Source organism: Odocoileus virginianus, chromosome 28 (assembly GCF_023699985.2).
Source record: "Odocoileus virginianus isolate 20LAN1187 ecotype Illinois chromosome 28, Ovbor_1.2, whole genome shotgun sequence".
Taxonomy (NCBI): Eukaryota; Metazoa; Chordata; class Mammalia; order Artiodactyla; family Cervidae; genus Odocoileus; species Odocoileus virginianus.
The window spans coordinates 19,851,247-19,874,117 of record NC_069701.1 but is presented as its reverse complement, the minus strand read 5'-3'; the positions used below and the strand labels follow the sequence as shown (position 1 = coordinate 19,874,117).

The window sequence follows — 22,871 nt, the reverse complement described above, 5'->3', positions numbered from 1 at the left end:
TAAAAACTCTACTACATATAAAATAGTTAACTAATAAGAACATACTCTAGCACAGGCAACTCTATTCTAAACTCCGTAATGGCCTTTGTGGGAAAAATTCTAAAAAGAATGGAGTTATATATATATAAAGCTGATTCACTTTTCTGCATGCCTGAAACTAAAGCAACATTGTAAATCAACTATACTGCAATAACAAGTTCAAAAAATATGAGGGAGGAATACACACAAACCAGAATCTCAGTAAATGAGCTGCTACCCCTGAAATGCTAGAGTAAAAGGTTGTCTAGAGTTCCTGTGTATTAGATTAGTCAGAAAACTTTTCTGTGTACTTGTTTATTTTAATTATATCATTAGAATATTCTGAAATGGCTTATTCCATTTTGTTACTTTGATAACCTAAATATGTGGGTCAAATAGGCATGACTCTGAAAGTTGTTATAGAGGTAAAACAAATAGCTGAGAAAAGAAGAGAGGCTAAAGGCAAAGGAGAAAAGGAAAGATATACCCATTTGAATGCAGAGTTCCAAATATAGCAAGGGAGATAAGAAAGCCTTCCTCAGTGATCAATGCAAAGAAATAGAGGAAAATAATAGAATGGTAAAGACTAGAGATCTCTTCAAGAAAATTAGAGATACCAAGGGAAAATTTCATGCAAAGATAGGCACAATAAAGGGGAGAAATGGTATGGACCTAATAGAAGCAGAAGATATTAAGAAGAGGTGGCAAGAATGCACAGAAGAACTACACAAAAAAGATATTCATGACCCAGATAACCATGATGGTGTGGTCACTCACTTAGAGCCAGACATCCTGCAGCGTGAAGTCAAGTGATTCTTAGGAAGCATCACTACAGACAAAGCTAGTGGAGGTAATGGAATTCCAGTTGAGCTATTTCAAATCCTAAAAGATGATGCTGTGAAAGTGCTGCACTCAGTATGCCAGCAAATTTGGAAAACTCAGCTGCCGGGGTCCAGCCCCAGCAGGATCCAGGGGAACCCTCAGGATGAACGGCGTCGGCGAATGAGAGAGAGAGTGAGACAAAGCTCGAGGGCTAAGTCTGAAGTTTATTTTTGCACAGCCCCTTTATACCCTTAACAACATTTTTTGGGGAAGTGCATATTGCTTACACACAGGGCATCTCAAAACATCACAGCAACTTGACCTTCAACAGAAACTGGATGTCACCCACATATTTTCGTTCTCAAGAGTCTTTCTTATCATTTGGCCTTCAGGCCTGCTAACATTTTATGGCTTGCACCTGGTGTGACTTAAGCAACTTCAGTAGCCGACCCTGTTTTTTTTTTTATAATTAATCTATTTTCTTTCTAATAAGCATCATCTCTTTGGGAACTAGATAGGATTACATTTTTACAGAACAGAAATGCAAAGGACTGCAGAAACAGCAGATATGGCACAAAACAGTCTCTTAGTCTAAAAGTTAACTACCTGCAAGAAGTTGCCAGCTAATCTTTATCTAAAGTATTTTCTATTAGACACATTTGTGGCTATAATATTTGTGGAGCTTTTCTTACCCCGCGGAGGGACCTATGCTTAATAGTTTCTTTTGTTAGCGTACTGTGCTTAGGATGTTTAGAACAATCATGAGCATTTTTTACAATGAGAGCACATATTTATCACACAAGCCAGAATGCCAGCAAAAGGATTTGAATTGAAGCATTTCCTTCATCCCTGGCCCCTTCATAGGGTAGCAGCATCCAGGAGATTTATTAATTAGGGTTTTAAGTTGGTCCTCATTCAGTGAAAGAGGAGCAGGAGAGCTCTCGGCAGGCAACACAAGAATCCGCAGCAGGGCAAACAAGACCAACAGCAGAAAAGAGGGGAGGACACAGGGTGGGGTAGAGGCCGGGGTCAACCTGGAGGCTCCCTTATCCTAGACGGCCTTGCCTGTCAGGTTTTTTTCTTGTGACCTCGTCATGGATGGGGTCCCAGACAGTCTTGCCTGCCCTGTATTTTCTTCATGACCTCGTCACGGGCGGGACCTCCCATAACGGCTCCTGGCACTCAGCAGTGGCTACAGAAAAGGTGGAAAAGGTCAGTTTTCATTCCAATACCAAAGAAGGGCAATGCCAAAGAATGTTCAAAGTACCACACAATTGTACTCATCTCATGCTAGCAAAGTAATGCTCAAAATTCTCCAAGCCAGGCTTCAACAGTAGATGACCTATGAACTTCCAGATGTTTGATCTGGATTTAGAAAACGCAGAGGAACCAGAGATCAAATTGCCAACATCCACTGGATCATTGAAAAAGCAAGAGAGTTCCAGAAAAAGATTTACTTCTGCTTTATTGACTACACCAAAGCCTTTGACTGTGCAGATCACAGCAAACTGTGGAAAATTCTTCAAGAGATGGGACTACCAGACCACCTTACCTGCCTCCTGAGAAATCTGTATGCAGGTCAAGAAGCAACAGTTAGAGCCAGATATGGAACAACAGACTGGTTCCAAGTTGGGAAAGGAGTATATTGTCATATACATCAAGGCTGTATATCGTCACCCTGCTTATTTAACTTATATGCAGAATGCATCATGAAAAATGCTGGACTGGATGAAGCACAAGCTGGAATCAAGATTGCCAGGAGAATAATAATAATATCAATAACCTCAGATATGTAGGTGACACCACCCTATGGCAGAAAATGAAGACAAGCTAAAGAGCCTCTTGATGAAAGTGAAGGAGGAGAGTGAAGAAGCTGGCTTAAAACTCAACATTCAAAAAACTAAGATCATGGCATCCCGTCCCATCACTCCATAGCAAATAGATGGGGAAACAATGGAAACAGTGAATGATTTTATTTTTGAGGGGCTCCAAAATCACTGCAGATGGTGACTGCAGCCATGAAATTAAAAGATGCTTGCTCTTTGGAAAGAGATCTATGACCCACCGAGACAGCATATTAAAAAGCAGAGACATTACTTTGCCAACAAAGGTCTGTCTAGTCAAAGCTATGGTTTTTCCAGTGGTCATGTATGGATGCAGAGAAGGCAATGGCAACCCCCTCCAGTACTCTTCCCTGGAACTCCCATGGACGGAGGAGCCTGATAGGCTGCAGTCCATGGGGTGGCAAAGAGTCGGACACAACTGAGTGACTTCACTTTCGCTTTTCACTTTCATGCATTGGAGACGAAATGGCAACCCACTCCAGCATTCTTGCCTGGAGAATCCCAGGGATGGAGGAGCCTGGTGGGCTGCCGTCTATGGGGTCGCACAGAGTGGGACATGACTGAAGCGACTTAGCAGCAGCAGCAGCATGTATGGATGTGAGAGTTGGACTATAAAGAAAGCTGAGTGCCAAAAAATTGATGCTTTTGAACTGTGGTGTTGGAGAAGACTCTTGAGAGTCCCTTGGACTGCAAGGAGATCCAACCAGTCTATCCTAAAGGAAATCGATCCTGAATATTCATTTGAAGTCCTGGTGCTGAAGCTGAAACTCTAATACTTCGGCCACTTGATGCGAAGAACTGACTCCTTGGAAAAGACTCTGATGTTGGGAAAGATTGGAGACAGGAGGATAAGGGGAAGATAGACAGTGAGATGGTTGGATGGCATCACTTGCCTTGATGGACATGAGTTTGAGCAAGGTCCAGTAGTTGGTGATGGATAGGGAAGCCTGATGTGCAGTCCTTGGGGTTGCAAAGAGTTAGACACGACTGAGCAACTGAACTGATAGAGGTAAAAAGCAGGAGGACCACTTTCTACAGAATTAGCTCGGAGTTGTCATTTTCCTGTTGTTTAGTGTACATCAGTTACTTATTTTCTGGATTAATTTTTTGAATTTATGCTATTAACTGAATACTCTCTTAGGAATCCTGCTGAACTAAACATTTTTAGTATGATCGAGTCATCAGAGGAAAAGTTTGCCCCCCAATGACAAAATCCTGTTAGAAATCACCTTTCCTCTACTTCTGAGTCTGGCGTGAAAAATCCCTTGCCATAGTGTATAAAACAACATCTTGGTTAAGGAAAGGGAATCATAATGGCCTGGTCAATTTGAAGGTGAAGCATTATATGAAGTGTTTTGTGTATGTTTTTCCTCAAATATTTTAAAATTGAGATTTTGGATTGCTCCCTTTATTTTTTAAAGACATGTTATTGATATATGATTAACATACAAAAAGCTGTACCTATTTAAAGTAAACAATTCGATGAGTTTCTATAAAGAGCCTGCCCTCAATACCAGAGGCGTGAGTTCAGTCCTTGGGTCCTGAAGATCCCCTGGAGAAGGAAATGGCAACCCACTCCAGTTTTCTTGCTTGGAAAATCCCATGGACTGAGGAGCTTGGCAGCTATATGCAGTCGATAGGATCACAAAGAGTCGGACACGACTAAGCGACTACTTTCATATATCTATGAAACTATCATCACAATCTATGCCATAAATGTAGCTATCCCTCCGAAGTTTTCCTCTGCCTTTATTATTATTATTTTCATTATCAATATTATTGACAAGAATGGGTGGCTACATTTCTAATCACACTTATGACCATGTGTACTAGTAAAAGCAGAGATTATTTGCGTTATAAAAATTTTACTAATTTCACAAAGCAGCGATCGAAGGATTAAGACAACACATTACAGTGTTCAATTTGTAAATTTTGTTTTTTATCTTCCTTACCTACTTGAGTGCTATGAAATATTGTACAGTTACCATGAAAAAGAGAAAATATGCTGACAGATTATTCAGGGTGTTACTTTTGTATGCTGCATAAAGTTAAATAGCTGAATACCCAAATGGATAGAATGAACATTTAAGTATAAATGTCTGTGTAAGTTTCTCTTTGGACACATTTGAAGATTTTATTAAAATTTTAGTGGAAGTTCAACTGTGCTTTAAAAACAGTAATCCAGTACACCCAAACAACACTACCTCAGTCCTGTGTTGAAGCATAATGGTTGAAGGGGAAAAAAAGGGAAATTCATCATTCTCATCTTATTTTACTCCGAGATTCTTATTTTCACATAGTAAAACTTTATCTAGGTTATTGTATGTGCTTCCTTTCCCTTTTACTTTTCCATGATGTTGAATTAGGATAGCATTATTGAATTAAGACGGCATTAACCAAAACTAGAAGTGTTGTTTGGAGAGCTCTCAAAAATCACAACATAAATTTGTACACACAAAAGATGCAGTTTGACCATGACAAAATCCCAACACAATGTTGCGAATTTTGTACTTTTTCTACTGGTAGATAATGCTTTTTTATATTTGATCCGAAATATATTTCTCAAGATTACATAAATGTCATTTTAAAAGCTTCTACATCACTTCAGAAATGATTAACTAAAAGTTTCTAATTCTCTGCCCTATTCCTTGCCTGGGAACCCTCTGTAAAGCTCTCTTGAGAGCTGTGGGCTTCTCTGAGTTCTGAAATGGGAGAATGAGACCACTTATTTTTGCTCTCATGGGTAAAACTTCCCTTTATTTTCAACTACAAAGAGGTATCATCACTGTGAAATCCCTCTGTTAATATTTCAGAAACCACGTCAGTTTCTGTGTGTAAAATATTCATGTTTGCCTTCTGCAAAGTAAGACACTCAGCAAAAACAGGTCAGTAAAACTTCAAAAATCTGTTTAATGAGAGTGTTTTGATATTCATTATTTAAAAAAGGTTACTATGAATTCAGCCTTTTTTTAAGAGTGAAAAATTAAGATTAGCTTTATGATAAAAGTGAAAAAGAACTTTTGTTATTTTTGTTTGGGGCTATGATGAATAGTCAACATCAGAGGGAAGCTTTTAATTTTTATTTTTGAGTGCTTCATTTTGAACAAAATTTATGACCATTCAAAAGAAATATACTTTGTGAATATTTCCCATTTTAATTCGTGACATAATGAAATGTTACTTAAAAGAAAATATTCTTATACCAGGCTTATTAGTTAACTCATCCTATTTAAAGAACTTGACTCTTACTGCTAAGAATAAAATTTGTTTTCATTTGAGTGAAACTTCTATCCAGACTTTAAAGCAGAATAAAAATGGGGCAAAAAAATATCTTGCAAGAATCTGTAAGTGATCTGTTATATGCCTTAAGAAAGGGGAATGTCTACACTTTATCCCTCCAGGTCTAATAATATAGGTCCTGCTGCTGTTGCTAAGTCGCTTCAGTCGTGTCCGACTGTGCGACCCCATAGACGGCAGCCCACCAGGCTCCGCCGTCCCTGGGATTCTCCAGGCAAGAACACTGGAGTGGGTTGCCATTCCCTTCTCCAATGCCCATTGCCTTCTCCGAATATAGGCCCTAGATGTCTTTTCTTTGAAAATTATCATCTAGTAAATAATTTGAGTAAATTTTCTAGTTCGGGGCTTAGTTTGGAGGCTCAATTATTTCATCTAGACCAATCTCAAAAGTTATATCCTATGTCAGAAAAATGTAAAGTCTATTTCTAAGATCCCATCATAAAGTTATTAACCATAAGACCCTTTCCCTAGCACTTTTTGAATGAGACCAAAAGTGATAATAACGACACTGCTCTTTCAGTGTTCTCCCTACTTTCATATCACTGGGGTATACAGATACAAAGATTTGGTTTTAGCAGATGCAACCTTCTTGCTGTCTTTTGTTGACCCTTATTCAGTTTGAAAGCAACAGTTGCTCCTTCTCCTGCAAAATTTTGAAATCTTGTAGTTGGGCGAGAATAAACAACAGTGAAAGTGGAAGACGCTCAGTCTTGTCTGACTCTTTGTGACCCCAAGGACTATACAGTCTATGGAATTCTCTAGGCTAGAATACTGGAGTGGGTAGCCTTTCCTTTCTCCATGGGATCTTCCCAAACCAGGGATCGAACCCAGGTCTCCCGCATTGCAGGTAGATTCTTTACCAGCTGAGCCACAAGGGAAACCCTATACAGCAGTAGCTGACCCTTATTCTGTTTGAAAGCAACAGTTGCTCCTTCTACAAAACTTTGAAATCTTGTAGCTGAATGAGAATAGGCAGCAGTATATATTTTTGAAAACCGTTTAGCCAAAATCAAAATGTAGCGTGGGATAGGGTTAATCATGGAAACCAGAATGAAGCAGCTTTTTGGAGAGCAAAAAAAAAGACCTTTCAGTGACTAAGTTGGCTTCAGGTGCAGGGCCCCTACCCAAGGGGAGTTTCATGATTTACAGCCTGTTGACATCTCCAGACAGACAGGAAGCCAATGAGTCGTACTTAAGTGTGTATTTCAGGATTGGCTGACTGTACCTTATACAGCTTGAAGTATTCAAAAGCCAGTATAAGCAGAGATTTGGGGCTTAGTGTTGATTTTCTATATTCAGTGGCATAGCTAATTTTCAGCATTCCCAGATAAAGAAAAATCTTCAGGTCACAGTTTTCCATATGTGGTGTTGTTTTCTACTTCATTCAAACTTTGTTTTGTTTCGGACATGGAGTGGAACCTGTTGGTACTTTAATAAACATTTTTCACATTATTTCATTTTATTAAAACATTAAAAGGAAGAAAAAATGTTCAACCCAACCAACCTGTTTCTAAAAGGTGGCATGAATCTACCTACAATTACAAATGAAATCATATTTTCCAATTGACCTAATTTATATTTTCCAATATGATTTACTTTTAATTGGCTGTGAATTCTAGTGTGTTAAATTCCTCTAGCATCACTGCCCAGTTTACGTTATTCTCTTAAGAATATTAAATATAACAATGTTATACCTTGTTGGAACTACGAATTTAAATAAGTCAAGAGGGATTAAAAAGGATTGCCTGTTGAAGTTCATCCAGCGAGTTAGTAGCAAAAATTAATTTATAACTTCTGCTATGCTTCAGCACTGAGATATTCCTGCTATCCCACAATTCTGAGAAAATTACTTTAAAGTAAGCCTATGTGAGTTTTTGGTAAAGGATGCAAACAATATTGTAAACTTGAAAAATATTCACAACCTAAAAGCTGAGAGTTATGCTTTATGCAGTGGGAATTTTAGGATTTCATGCCTGGGAGCCAACATCTCAAGTGACTCTGAGAGAACTGCTCCAAGGAGGCAGGGGGAGGAGCCAGGTTAAGGAGAAGTTTTATCCCAAAGGGCAAGTAGTCTGAACATCATGGGCTTCCCGGTGGCCCATGGTAAAGATCCAGTCTGCCAAAGCAGGAGACGGAGAGCCGGGTTTGATCCCTGGTTCAGGAGGAGGGCATGGCAACCTACTCCAGGATTCTTGTCTAGAGAATCCCATGGAGAGAGGAGTCTGACAAGTTACTGCCCATAGGGTTGCAAAGAATCCGGTATGACTGAAGCTACTTAGCACACACACACACAGTCTGAACATCAAAAGATTATTTTTAATTAAAGGAAGCCAGATATCTCAGGTTAAGGAATTTGGTGTTTTTCTATATATGAGAAGATGGAAAAGTCCGGGCTCACTGAAATCATTCCTTATCACATGCATCTCAGCTATCTGGGGCCAGTATCCTGTTTTTCACATCCTGAGCTTCCTTGGGGTTGCAGTCTAATGGCTGTTGGCTCACAGGTAATCCTTTCCTTCCTGAGTGCCCTTAGGACTCAGGAGCTCATATTAAAGGACTGGAATTGCTGATGATTGTGACATCCATGTTTATTGATATAACAGGAGTGTCCCATTTCTCATAATAAATAATACTACACCTTAATTATGAGGCTGTTTCATTATATCATTGGATGGCATAATATATTTTTAAAAATTAAAACTTCAACAAAAGGACCTCAATGTTGCAGTTTCCTGGTTGTGCAAGCTTTGATACATCAGTTATCAACAGCTATTTCAGAGGTACTGCCCTGTGTCAGACACTGTACTGGGTGTGTAATGGATACTGTTTTTCATTCCTTTTAACTGTATTGAAACACAGGAATTAGAATTTTCATTTTTTCATGAAATAAAACTGAGACTCAGAAACAATGTATATCAAGATTCCTCAATGATCCAAACACATGAAAGACCTTCAGTTTACAGTTATTCTTTTAATTTTCTTCTTCCTCCCTCCTTCCCTGCCTCCCCCCCTCTCCCCCTCTTCTGCCAAATCAGACTTCTAGGACAGGTCACTTTCATCTCTGTTTTCCTGATAGAAAACAGACTCTTAGAGGTTAGGTGATTTGCTAAATTTAAAGAGTAGGTTAATGGCACAGTCAGCTCAAGTCTGCCTTGGAAGAATGATACTCAGATTGCCGAGTGAATATTGTTGGTACTTGTCAACAGTATGAGACACTGTGTTGAGTAAAGTGTAATTAGTGAGCTCTAGAAAGTTAAAAATGTATTTTAGTTTTGGATAAGGTTTAAAGTCTTCTAGAAGTATACTTTTTAGGGATAAGGCACTTATTTACATTTAATGTTGATATGTTTTATTAAAGTGATACACATTTAAAGATCCAAAACAATGAACTCTGATTCATTTCTGGAACCTGAATACATTGTTATAGGAGAATCCAGAATTTTTTTTCCATTCAAACAGTAGCTATTAAGTATCTCTTGTGTGCCAGGATTTGCACTATCTGCTGAGGCGGCTATGAATCAGACAGTGGTCTCTACTGTTACAGAATCTACAGTCAATTGCATGTTTCTACAAACGTCCTATTAACTGGCTAATCTGTTTAAAAGGTTTGAAATGTGATAAATAGTGCCTAAAGTCTTTTAGCTAATGATTTATGTAACTAAAAATTACTCTGTTCACTAGAAGCAGTTATCAAAACAGGAATTATTATTTGAGTTGTGCCAGTTAAAACTGTTTTGTACCAAATTCTGGTATGTTTTCCAGCTCTCAAAGGGCACTTGACGTGTGTGTGATGTCAGTTAAATGAACAAACCATTAGAACAGGAGAGTGATAATCTAAACTTTTACATTTAACAATGTTTTTAAAATATTATTCACTCACTCTAAGGTACTGGACATATTGCCAACATATTTATTCTCTGTATATAGATTATTTACTTGGTAGGCAATCCATAGCCTATTTTTTTTAATTGCCAAATGACTTTTTCCTCTTCTTTTTAACATGTGATCACCTGATTGAAATATCAGAGAAAACCTGAAGTCAGAAAACCTGTATCGTGTCTTTGTCCTGCTCCTAGCTAGTTCTGTATTTTCTCTGGGTCTGTTTTATTTATTCTATAAAATTGAAAGGATATAACTACATGAATGCAAAGATCCTCTTGAATTATCTTTGGTCTCCTCCATCTAGGCATTATAATATACAATTGATATGCATTTAGGAAATCAAATCAATTTCAGATTTACTCTAAGGAAAATATGATTAGGAGACAGACGAATGCTATTAACAACTATATCTCTGTCTTTAAACTGCTGTGACATTTATAATTTACAGCATATAATTTTAACATATTGTTATTTTAAATGATTTTTGTTTCTCTGTATTCATTTTCTTTCTCACTAACACTATAAACGCTTTCATTATGTTGTTCCTGAGAGCATAATTGATGATGCTGTGTAACCCATTCTACATTATTCTGAGTACATAAAGTGATACCATTAACAGTGAATTTCTTATAAACTCATTTAAGAACATTTATTTGGAGAGTTTGCTGTTTTCAACTTGACTCTGACTTTATTTCCATCTTTAAAAAATTTATATTCAAAATAGGAGTTCAGTTACAGCACTAATATCATTAAAGCTAGTAAATCCAAAATTTGAAATTTAAAGCTAGTAAAATATAAAATCTAAAATTTGAAATTTAAGCTAGTAAAATCTAAAATCTAAAACATGGTAACTCATGTTATTGACTCATCAATTTATTACATGGAGACTTTTAATTTATTTTTGTAGGTTCTTCTAAGTCTGTTCATATATATTTTCATATATAGCTGTAACTAACTTTTAACTACAATGATATCTGATTTTTTTTTTTAATAGACCTTTGTACATGAAAGCCTGGCCTTAATTTTGGTGTTTCCTCTTGGATCTTTGGGTCTGATTTTAGCTATGACTTTAAACAGACATAAGCATCCCCTTAACCCACACCTGCTTTTTGTATTTATACTGTTGGAAGCTCTGACTGTGGCCTTCATTGTTACTTTCTGTGATGTATATATTGTCCTGCAAGATTTTATACTGACCTGTGCAGTATTTCCTGATTCAACTGTGTATACTCTGCAATCTGAGAGAGATTGCAGCAAATTTGGAGCAGGCCTATTTTCTGACTTGTGGATTTTGTGCTTGTCAGGAACCTTGAAGATGTTTTTTACTGTGAAACAATGGAGTTAGACTTGGCTTCTGTGTATGTGTACTCAGTCGTGTCCGACTCTTTGCAACCCCATGGACTGTAGCCCACCAGACTCCTCTGTCCATGGGATTTTCCAGGCAAGAATACTGGAGTGGGTTGCCATTTCCTTCTCCAGGGGACCTTCCTAACCCAGGGACTGAAGCCTGTGTCTCCTGCGTCTCCTGCACTGGCAGGCAGATTCTTTATCATTGTGCCACCTGGGAAGCCCCTTGGCTATTGCAGGAACCCTTCTTTTCTGCAGATTTATCATCTATGACACACACACTGATGTACAGACTGTCACCTGAAGAGTATGTATTAGCTGCTATCAGCCTCTACATGGATATCCTCAACCTCTTTTATGCCCTTGCAAGTTTTGGAAGCAATTAATAGAAAGTGATTGAAAGCAGTATATAGAAACTAATTCATTAAGTACTAAATGTTGAGATATAATTAACTATCAAATACTTTTAAGATTTTATTTATATGCTGTGTACTATATTATAAGGTATACATCTCCTTTTACTATTAACAGATTTTAATCTCATTTAGAAAAGAAAAAGTATAAAAGATAAATTCCAGAGAATTATTCAGTATTATAATAAAATTATGTTAAAATGTTAATGACATTTCATTATAAAATGATGTATTAAAAATCTGTTCAGCAGATATTTTGACATAAAATTTAGCATTTTTGGTTTTCTAGAGTGTAGGTTTCCTCTAAAAGTTATAGCAGTATGCCAGTGACTAATGAAACTTTGGCAAATTCTTGACGACATTAGTTTGCTAGGGTGCCTTAACAAAGTACCACAGATTGCATGGCTTAAAGAGAAATTTCTTTTCTTATAGTTCTGAGGTCAAGGTGTCAGCAGGGTTGGTTTCTTTCGAGGTGTCTCTTTTGGCTGGTAGATGGTCATGTCCCTGCATGTTCACATGGACATCTCTCTGTATCTGTCTGTGTCCAAATTTCCTCTTCTTATAAAGATACCAGACATATTGGAATAGGCCCCACCCTAATGACCTCATTTTATGTTAATTACCTCCTTGGAAAGACTCTATTTCCAAATTCAGTCACATTCTGAAATTAGGGACTAGAAATTAGGACTTTACACTGGGCTTAATGTTTGTCCCCCCCCCCCCCCCCCCCCCCCGCCCCAAATAGTTTGTTGAAACCTAATGCCTGCTATGATGATATAAGGAAGCAGGGCTTTGGGGATGAGGAGGGAGTTCTCATGAGTGGGATCAGTGCTCTTATAAAAGAGACCTCACAGAGGCCCCTTACCCTTTCTGCAACACGAAGTGACAGCGAAAAGACACAGTCTGTGAACCACGAGGGCTTCCAAGATGGTGTGGTGGTAAAGAATCTGCCTGCCGGCGCAGGAACTGCAAGAGATATGGGTTTGATCCCTGGGTTGGGAAGATTCCCTGGAGGAGGAAATGGCTACCCACTCCAGTATTCTTGCCTGGAAAATTCCATGGACAGAAGAGCCAGGCAGGCTGCAGTTCAGGGGGTCACAAAAGAGACACAACTAAGCAACTGAGGACCCTGAGCACATATAGCTATAAACATGTAAACATATGTGTGTGTGTATACACATGTATGTGTATATATATATATAATTTTATATGTATACATGTATGTGTATGTATGTATGTATATAAATTTTTTTTCCTGTTTAAAAGGGTGCCAATTTAAGTACCTACCAGAATGCCAGAAAAGAAATTAGTGTTATTTTGAAAAGTTAGCAATTTTGTCCTATGGTGTTCATAATTTATTGCAGTGTATGTCAAGTGTATCATTATTATAAGTTATGCATGTTTACTTGTCTGGTGTCTTTTAAAAAGGTATGGTGTGGAGCCTCCTGGTTTGATAAAATTGGAAAAAGAGATAGAACAAGAAGAAACACTCTCTGCCCCTTCTCCTTCACCTTCTCCTTCTTCAAAGTCTTCTGGAAAAAAGAGTACAGGAAACTTATTGGATGATGCAGTAAGTAATATTCATCAGGTTTCTTACCAGTACTTGCTCCTTTTTGAACTTCAAAACTCATTCTATTCAGTCTCCTGTCTCACCTCTACCTATTTCAATGTTACTGAAATTTCTTTTAGAGTCTATGAGAGAGTTCATAGTCCTGCAATTAATTTCAAGATTCAAAACTGAGCCACTTATCTTATTTAAAGTACAGCATCACTTAATTCTGCTGAGTAGTACCTTAAATTTTAGGATAATAAGTGCAGCTCCTGAAAATTGTCTTTGAAAACACTTAAGCCTTGATACTATTGGTTCCTGCTCCCTTGTTCATTGATAAGAAATCTGAAGGCATGGGATCTTAAGGACTGTTAAAGAAGGAAAGGCAAAATGCAATGGAGAAGATAATTGTCCTTTACTGGCTCTGTACTAGGGTGGGGGGTGGTCTGCCATTGTTCTTCAGGTGATTTTGTTAGGCAGGTTTCTTATTGAGGAACCTAAGACTTGAAGTTGAATTGCCTGCTGAGAGGAAGAGAGAAGCTTAGATTGCAACCCAATTTTGTCTAACTCTCTGAGGTCACCCTCCCTCTACTTAACAGAGTCCTTGAGTCACCGTCTTTGGCAGATTAGGACATGTTTTCATTACATCCTCATACAGAAAACAGATTCTGGGTGTAACAGTAAACAGGATGAAGTAAAATTCTCTGGCTACTTCTGTTGTCTCTTAATTCGTTCTTGGTTGTTAGTGGTGTGTCTGATTACATGGATGCATTTACTTCTCAGCACATGTTTTGAGTGTAAATGTCAAAACTGCCTCTGGGTTTTATGAACAATGGAAACTTTGGGGATGTTAGACTGAAGTATGTCTCACATACATGGATAAGATCCCTTGGTACAGTGTGTCTCACATACATGGGGAGGGTTCTTAGAAGCTAGCACCAACCATAATGAGGAATAGGCAGAACTGAAAAGGACAGCTGGCTCTTAGCTGAGAGTTTCTTTCCCTAGGGCCTGAACTGAAAAGATCTGGGGAAATGACTGATTGGTGCTATTGGATATAGAAAGATTCCCCCCACCTTTTATTCTCTTTCATGTGACACTATAACTTATATTGCAGATTTAGATGAACAGAAATATAACAATTTGTCTGATAGATTAAGAATTCCCATTTCTGCTAAGGACAGCACATATACGCTTAGCCCATCAAGCTATCTTATCCAACACCAGTTTAATTTAGTTTTCCTATGTTCAGTCCACTCAGAAATGAAAGGACAGGCAGGGCATTTCAATATAATGCACCTAAAAGGATGTTAAAATCACAGGAATGTTTTTTAAAGATCAGTCACATGCTTTGCATCCTACTATTGCATTTTTATTTTGTAAGGTAGTTGAGTAACTTTGCTTTAATAGTATGTAATGGCACATTATATATTGATAAGAACATTTTTTCTTTTTTCTCAATTATACTTTTTTGATTAGACTTCACTTAGAGTAAGATCTTCCTTTTAGTCTCTTATAAAAGTGTTTTTCTGGGGCTACTCTGTTTGATTTTCCTCTAAGCCGTTACCTTCATTCACATTCTTTAATGCATTATAGTCAGAGGTCTGGCCAGCATCACCCCTAACCTCCTTATGAATGAATTAGTGAATCAAATGAATATTTTAGTCCTCAAATTATGAGACCACTTTCCGGTGTATCTGACACTGTTGACCACTCTGTTCTCTTAATTCTCCACAAGCATAATTGCTACCAGAAAGATCAACCTAAAGGGAATTCAGAATTGATTAAAGTTTTATAGGAGCTCTATAATGTCCAGGGTAAAGCCCAAACTCATGTACGTGTCACATAAGGCCTCCATGTTGTGGCACATTTTGTCTTTCCCAGCCTTTTTTACACTCTGGGTTCATTCTTACATAGTAATGTATCTATTGTAAACGTGTCCTCTAAGCCCAAATGCCCAAGGATTATTTTATACCCTGTGTTTTTCCTCATTTGCTTTCCTCACCCTTCTCATTTTTGATTGCTACTTTTAGACACCCTTTCATCTTCTAAAATGCAGGTTGTGCAGTCTTCTATAGAAAGTTTTCTTGGCATCTCTCATTCCCAGTAAAGCTGACAAATGTGTCCTTGGTTCCTCAAGTGTTTTTATACATTTAGTGAAGTGTTTATCATATTGGGCATAAATACCTATTCTTCTCTAGGTACTGCCTTTGTTCTCAAAGATGAGGACCATATTTTATTCAGCTATATCTAGTGCCATGCTAATTGGATACATTGTTAATGTGAGTAATCAAAGCTTAAAAAAGATTCTCCCTTTTTCTGTTTATCTGGAATGGCCTTGTGCTCTGGAAAAAATGTGCATATCTCAACTGTGCTGTAATTTAGCAGAAGGAGGAGGCGATGTTGCCCTCTGGGGCTGTTTACCTGAGCCTGGACAAGGCAGCTAGAATGGTTCCCTTTCTTCACCAGCTTGTCTCCCGTGCGGCCACCCCTCATCCTCGAGAAGGGGAAAAGGACAGGGGAAGAAGGTGGTGAAGCAACTCTGAAAAGGATTTTGGAGAAGTCTTACCAATAACTCAGTTCAGAGCACGTACGTGAGTTAGGGACTGTCTTCAAAATGGCGAGACTCATTTTGTGGCTGCTCTCGCGATGCCAAGTTCTGTTCTCGCAGCGGGAAACAGGGAAGGGCTTTGAGAAGCTTTAAACTCCCTTTGAAGTTTTTCAGGGCTCGGGAACATAACCGTCTATATAGTTAGGGGGTTTTCATCGAATGTAGGAAATGTGCTAAGTGGATTCTTATGTATTGTTGCCAGCTGATGCTGTGTGCGCAATCTTCAAACCAGCATTTCTCAAAGAATGTTTAATCAAACGCTCACACCACCAGATGGCCCATGGCATGAATAATTCCATGGATAGTTTAGTTTAAGAAATACAGCTTACTATAGTCCCTACCTAGAGTTTGGCAATGCATTCTGGCATATGAAAGGCACTAATGAGTTCTATAATAAGATCTTGTTTAACCTGGAATTTTCCATGCTTCTTTGGCCACAGAAGCCTGTTAAAGTCTCCTTCATTCTACACTGGGGAAACTGCACTGAAATATTTGCATTCTGTTTAAGTGAGAGTTTTTCACCAAAGTGTTTTATTTCAGGGACAGTAGAACAGAGAGAAAAACCATTTGGGCCTCTCTAATGGTTTAAATCAGAGCTTCATATGTCAAATATGAAAAAGAAATAGTTCGTATGGCAACTGCTTCCCTGCGTATGAGGCATAGATAGCCATTGGGGAATTGAAATTCACATACTCCAACATGTGCTTTAGAGTGGGGGTATAAAATATTGCTTGCAAAGTTCCTGTGTTTATTTAATAATATTGAATATTTATACTCTAGAGAAATTTTTTATATCAAAAAAGAGGGGGAAAAAAGAGTCAAGAAGAATAGTGAAGAAGAAAAAGAAAAAAAATGGAGAAAAGAGTAAAAAAGGAGAAAAAAAAAAGAGACACAGACCTGTGTTAAAATGTCATATTCCAGTGAATAGTTCCAGCAATAACTGCCAGTTTAGAAACTTTCAATGCATCTTCACATTTCCTTGTTTGCTACTTAGGAGATTTGTGGAAAATTGGGGGAAAAAAAATAGGTTACCCTTAATGTGGGTAATACATCCCACCTTCTTTAATCAAGCAAGACATCCTAAGAGGAACAGAACACAGTGGAGTCATTCAGATTAATTTATTCCCCAGATGTCCTGATAAAGTGACTCAGCTGTGATAAAATGATGGGGTCAGGTTTAGTTCCCTTGTGTTGAGCCTGTTCCCACACAATGAGTTGAATACAGTTCTAAGAAACCAGTCTTACTTTCTTCCTCTTCTCCATCAACTTCCTCAGTCTGGGGATGAGAGATAGGATAATTCTGAGTAATCAGGCTCCTCTTGAAATCCCATTTCAACAGAATACTGGCTGGGTTCCTGGCCAAAAACGGAACACCTGCCAGACTGACTTATCCCAAGGTAATGTAAGAAGCACAGGTGTCATCAGTCACTGTTTACTTAACAATATATTTCCATTACCCATAGTCTGGCCTTGTCTCTTCCATTTCTGCCTCCAGCTCTCACACAACTACACAAAAGCCCTTGATTTAAAAAAAAGCAAGTGTATTTTCAAAGCTTAGGAAGACATTAGAGAAAGACAGACCACTTGAGAAAATGTTTCTTGTATTTTGTTTCATTTGATACCAGCAGTTTCTGTATTTTGTCTAAAAACACTTCAGGATGGAAATACTTTCCATACATACTTGTGACTGTCATTTCTTAGCAGAGGAACCACTTGAATAGCAATTTAATGTCTGCTCAATTACTAAGCTGCAGAAAAGCTATGCCAAGCATGAGTCTCTTAAAGTTTGGGCCATGTGCTTTTATGATGCTGATTGTTGGATATTTTTTTGGGCAGGTGGCCAAAGTCTTTCTCCTTTCCTCCATCCTTTCTCCTCTCCCTCCTTTCCTTCTTTCTTTCTTTATTCATGGAATTATTGTGGTACTAAGAAAAACTGTACTACTTCTAGCAATTGTATTCAATAAACGCAGTTTATTTACATATGTATTTATAGTTTTAAAACATGTTTATAAATACATATAGAAAGAGATACACATATCAGAATACTTAAAACATTTGAAACAGTACACATTCATTGGTCCTGTAACCACCTCCACTCCAAACTATGGTTCTGCATTATAGAAGGGAATATCATACTTCTTGTTCTATTATCGCCATCTTGTTCAAGAATATATCTTAAAAAAAATCCCTAGGGATAGAATTCTATTAATACTGGAGGAGTGGGTAGATGTAGCTATAGCCCAACTATCATATGGTAGGAAAAACTCAGAACTCAAAGACATGGGCCTAATCACTAACATAATTAGGTATTTCACTTTTTCAATGACGGCCATCTCTAAAATTCTTTGAATCCAGTTGATCTGTCACACTAATTTGCTCTTGTGTCCTGTCTAAGTCCCTATGCTTATTTATTCAATGTGTATTTATTGAACACATATTATATGCCATTAAGGCAGTGTGTTTTATTTCAAGGATTTAAAACTATAATGAAATACTATCTCAATCCTCAAGTAACTCACAATCTAGCAAAGAGACATTATGGTGAACCAGCCACTGAGATGCAATGTGCTGTAACACAAATAAGTAACAAGAATTGTAGCTTTATATGTTGACAGAATTAGGAATTCTAGAGGGAGCTGGTGAAAATATATATCCTGAAATTGGTTCTCTTTTTCCCAGCAGTAGTATTGGTTCTCCTTTCCAGGCATTCATGAGACATAATTGTATAGTTTTTTTTTAAATTTTTTCTTTTTAATGTGGACCATTTTTAAAGTCTTTACTAAATTTGTTACAGTATTGCTTCTGTTTTGTGTTTTGGTTTTTTTGGCCCTTAAGGCATGTGGGATTTTAGCTCACTGACCAGGGATCACACCCTCATTCCTTACCTTGGGAGTGCAGAGTTTTTAGCCACTGGACCACTAGTGAAGACCCCATAATTGTATAGCTCTTAAGATAAATTTTGCTTCAGGATTCCCCCACTTTTTCTAGCTTTCCCCTCTAATGTCTTATGCTTTCATGCTTTCTGGAGCCTCACTTATTCTAGGGAAACCAAGTGGTGTAAGTCCTTTATTCCAGCATGCGAGTGAGTTCCTGTTACCCTTCCCACAGTTTTTCTTGGTGGAGTGCTGATTGAAGTCAGACATTTGAGTCTGAACTATTTGAAGAAATGATTGAACTTCTTTGATGACAAAAATCTAGGAATCATGTCTTCGTGGAAGTAAGGATTTGGATGAGGGGTGCCCAAGCCAATACATTCAGAATCTAAATTTATTCCATGCAGCTTCTCAGATGTAGGTTGAGCTTGATTTAGATCTGCCATCTATGGAAACTTTGACTCAATACACAAGGTATTATTTTGGATTATCTGGTTGTGAAAGTGAAAGTCACTCAGTAGTGTCCGACTCTGCGACCCCATGGGCGATACAGTCCATGTTATTCTCCAGGCCAGAATACTGGAATGAGTAGTCTTTCCCTTCTCCAGGGGATCTTCCCAACCCAGGGATTGAACCCAGGTCTCCCGCATTGCAGGTGGATTCTTTACCAGTTGAGCTGCCAGGGAAGCCCAAGAATACTGGAGTGGGTAGTGTATCCCTTTTCCAGCAGATCTTCCTGACCCAGGAATCAAACTGGGGTCTCCTGCACTGCAGGCAGATTCTTTACCAACTGAGCTATCAGGGAAGCCTCTATTGTCTGGTTGTTTACTTTAAGAGAGGACAGGTATGAGACATGGCACGGCAGGTTCCTAACAAGGGAAAACATAAATAAACCTTATTCCTAAGATCATGGACTATATATTGTCTTTAGTAGCCACAACTGTCTATAAGCATTTTGCATTTATCATTTAGTATATGTATTTTTTAAAGAGAAGGGAGAACCCCATGGACAGAGAAGCCTGATGGGCTACAATCTTTAGGGTCACAAAGACTCAGACATGACTGAAATGACTTAGCATGCATGCACATGGAGATAAAAGAGAGAAAATTTGATAGACATGGATTCTATAAAATACATATAAACTGTAAGATACTGCTATGAGAATGGGTCTTGGAAGATGGGAATTACTGGGGAGTGAATTGCCAGAATAGTCTGGATGAATTAAAGATGACAAAAAGACTTCAAAATAAGGTGAAGCAGTAGTCTCATTTTAAAATAATAATAAAATTTAAACTCTCATTTGTTTTGAAAATGGGTAAAATTAATATTAAAATTATGATAGGGAAGCATACGCACTATGTTAATACAGATGCTGTTCTAGCCATCAGTAGACTTTCTTGGCAACACAGTGTACACAATCTTCTTAATTCACTAAACGTGAGAACCCAGCACATCATCCCTACACTGCCAGTTGATTTGCTCCCGATTATCCTCCAGCATTAAATCATTGGCATCAGCCACTTAGGCCTTAGTGCAGTTACCGGCCTGCACAAAGTGCCTTCAGGGCCTGACCTTTACATAGTTAAAATTTAATATGATATTTCTGTGCTCACATCATGTCCATAGTCTGATAGAGAACACATTTAAACGTGTTAATGGTTTAGGGACCTTTGAACCCGTGAAACAAATTAATCTAAATGGAATCTGATTAAGGAGAATGAACTTGCCAGCTCTTCTATTTCAGGTGAAGCGGATTTCTGAAGATCCTCCTTGCAAATGCCCAAGCAAGTTCTGCGTGGAGAGGCTCTCTCAAGGAAGATACCGTGTGGGAGAGAAGATCCTTTTTATTAGGGTAAATTTTCACTTTTCACTTGACAGCTTGTTCCCCTGAGCATATACAGAACTTGAGTTGCGGGTTACAGGGAAAATATGACCAGTAACTAAGCAGGAACTTCCCAGGTGGTGCTTACAATTGGGTTTGAAGACATGAGGTATGGAAATTTTATTATCATATATAATTACTGCTGAGCGCTAAATATATACAACTTTATCTTTTTACATGTACGCCAAACAGATCATAGAATCAAATTGAATGAGGAAAAGAAGAGAAAACAAATTCGTTTTTGGTCTAGGCATTTACTTTCAAAGGAACTAAATCTGCTTCATTGGGTAATAAGAAACACTATTCTGCCCTGGTTTTCCATGTTTTAAGTTTGGGAAATGATCAACCCATAGGTCCTGATAACTTTCAAATTATTTGATTATGACTTTTGAAAAAGTTTGGGTTATGAAGCAGGGTGAGGAAAGTCAAAACTCATTATAATAGAGTGATTAAATGATAACTGCCATTATTTTACTGGTTTTCTGGGTTAGAATAAAGAAATAGGGGGCCTGTGCCAATGAATGATTTCGTGGCCTCTGACCATTTTTCAGTCATCCTAATTAAAAATCTGACTAGATGTCATGAACAATTTTTGATTGTAATTATTAACTTAATAAAGTAACATTTCAGGCTATGATCTGTTTTGTTAATCATCAAGAAAATTTAATCTCTCAAAATGTTTGTTGCTTTTACTAAGACCAAGAGAGAACAATCCCTAAAAAACACTTACATAGAAAGCACTATTCCTTAGAAAGTCATAATTACATGGTTCTTTTAGTAATTCTGTATCTAACACATTTACTGCTGATTTACTGTTCTCAGCATAAGCTAGAGTTAACAATTTCACGTCTAACCAAATTCCAAAGTTTGTTGACAACACCCAATGACTTGACTTATGTATGGATTATGATTATTATGCATTTTTGTTACTGTGAACACATTTTCTCATTACGCATTTTAGTCAATACGATAACAACCAATAAGAATGAAAAATTAAGAATGTGTATGGATTACTGAGAAAGAGCCCAGAAGACGTTTCTGCAGATGATATCTTTGCTAAGCGTATGCTTTATCTGTGGGTTTGTAGAAACCAATGTATGATTGGATACTTTGCATACATGGCTATCTAATGTTTACTTATGTAAATACATCTATATGCTTATGTAGATATGTTGATTTATATGCATAAGTCTCTAAAGGTGAGGGAGAAATCTCTACCCAATATAAAGAATCCTTTAGTACAAGGAGATATCTTCAAGGTTTTTAGCTGTCACTTTTAGGCAAATATGCTAATAATCCCCTGCTACAGTGGGAATTCTCTTGTTTCTAGTTTATCAAAAACAATTTCTCAAAGCCCCAGATTTTGCATTATACCTTCCAATGAGCAGCACTGTTTTTGAACTACCTAATAGACCAACAAAGCTAAATGCAGTCAATTTCTGTCTATGGTACAGATAAAAATTTGCTCTCTTCTAAGGTTTAAATATATCAATTATTTTTCACTGTCTTTGGAGTGATGATGAAACCTCCTTGTTGACTTCTGTAGTAACAGAGATTTAGGTATTTCTATTTAGCCATGCTGTGTATCTTTGAAATGTAAATAGATGACTTTCAGCCTAATGTCATGGTCTTGTGGAGGAGAGAGGTAAGAATTTTCCTTTGTTCTTTTGTTCATTCAATTCGTTGGTAACTAACCAGGCTTCAAGTACTGAAAAATCACTTGGCAATATAAAACTGTATAAGCTTGTAGGAAGGTTTTCAGAAATATGTCTTAGATGCCATGAAAATGTCTATACTATTTGATTTGTCGACCCCAATGCAACTCCATGTAAATACTTTAACAATACTATTCCATGTAAACAATCTAACAATAATTTTAAAAACTGGTCCTCAGATATGCAGCAGTATCATCTGGGAAATGGTTAGAAATGCAAATTCTTGAGACTGTCTCCGGACCTAGGACCTATTGAATCAGAAGCTCTGAGGGCGGGGTCCAGACACCTGTACTTTAACAAGCCTTCTAGATGATTCTGATGCATCCTAAAGTTTGAAACCACTAAACTAAAAGAAAGAACTAACTGTATGAATGAAAAGATCTGGTTTTTAACAGTACAATTAGAAATCACTTGCATATCTGATCTTGGAAGAATATAACCATTGAGGTACTAGGAATGATTATTTTAAAGACTTCTCTGTATCATGAGAAAAAACTGAAGATACAATGTTAAGTGGGAAAACAGACTTTGAAATTGTATTTACATATAAAAATATCTGTGTATAAATCAAATGTGATTAAGACTTAAAGGGAATAGGAATAATTGAAAATATTTTT

The 22,871-nt window shown here is 37.6% G+C and overlaps 1 protein-coding gene and 1 pseudogene across 7 annotated transcripts in view; both read left to right on the top strand.

Annotated features, from left to right (window-relative positions):
• The window catches only part of GAS2 (growth arrest specific 2), a 168,314-nt gene that overhangs the window by 87,246 nt on the left and 58,197 nt on the right, over nucleotides 1-22,871 (top strand). For all 7 annotated transcript variants that reach the window (XM_070457278.1, XM_070457279.1, XM_070457276.1 and 4 more), the window contains 2 exons: nucleotides 13,052-13,193; nucleotides 20,402-20,509. In XM_070457278.1, the coding sequence (XP_070313379.1) occupies nucleotides 13,052-13,193; nucleotides 20,402-20,509 (250 nt within the window). The remainder of the gene's footprint in view (nucleotides 1-13,051; nucleotides 13,194-20,401; nucleotides 20,510-22,871) is intronic.
• On the top strand, nucleotides 1,939-11,596 carry LOC110130540 (protein lifeguard 4 pseudogene; annotated as a pseudogene).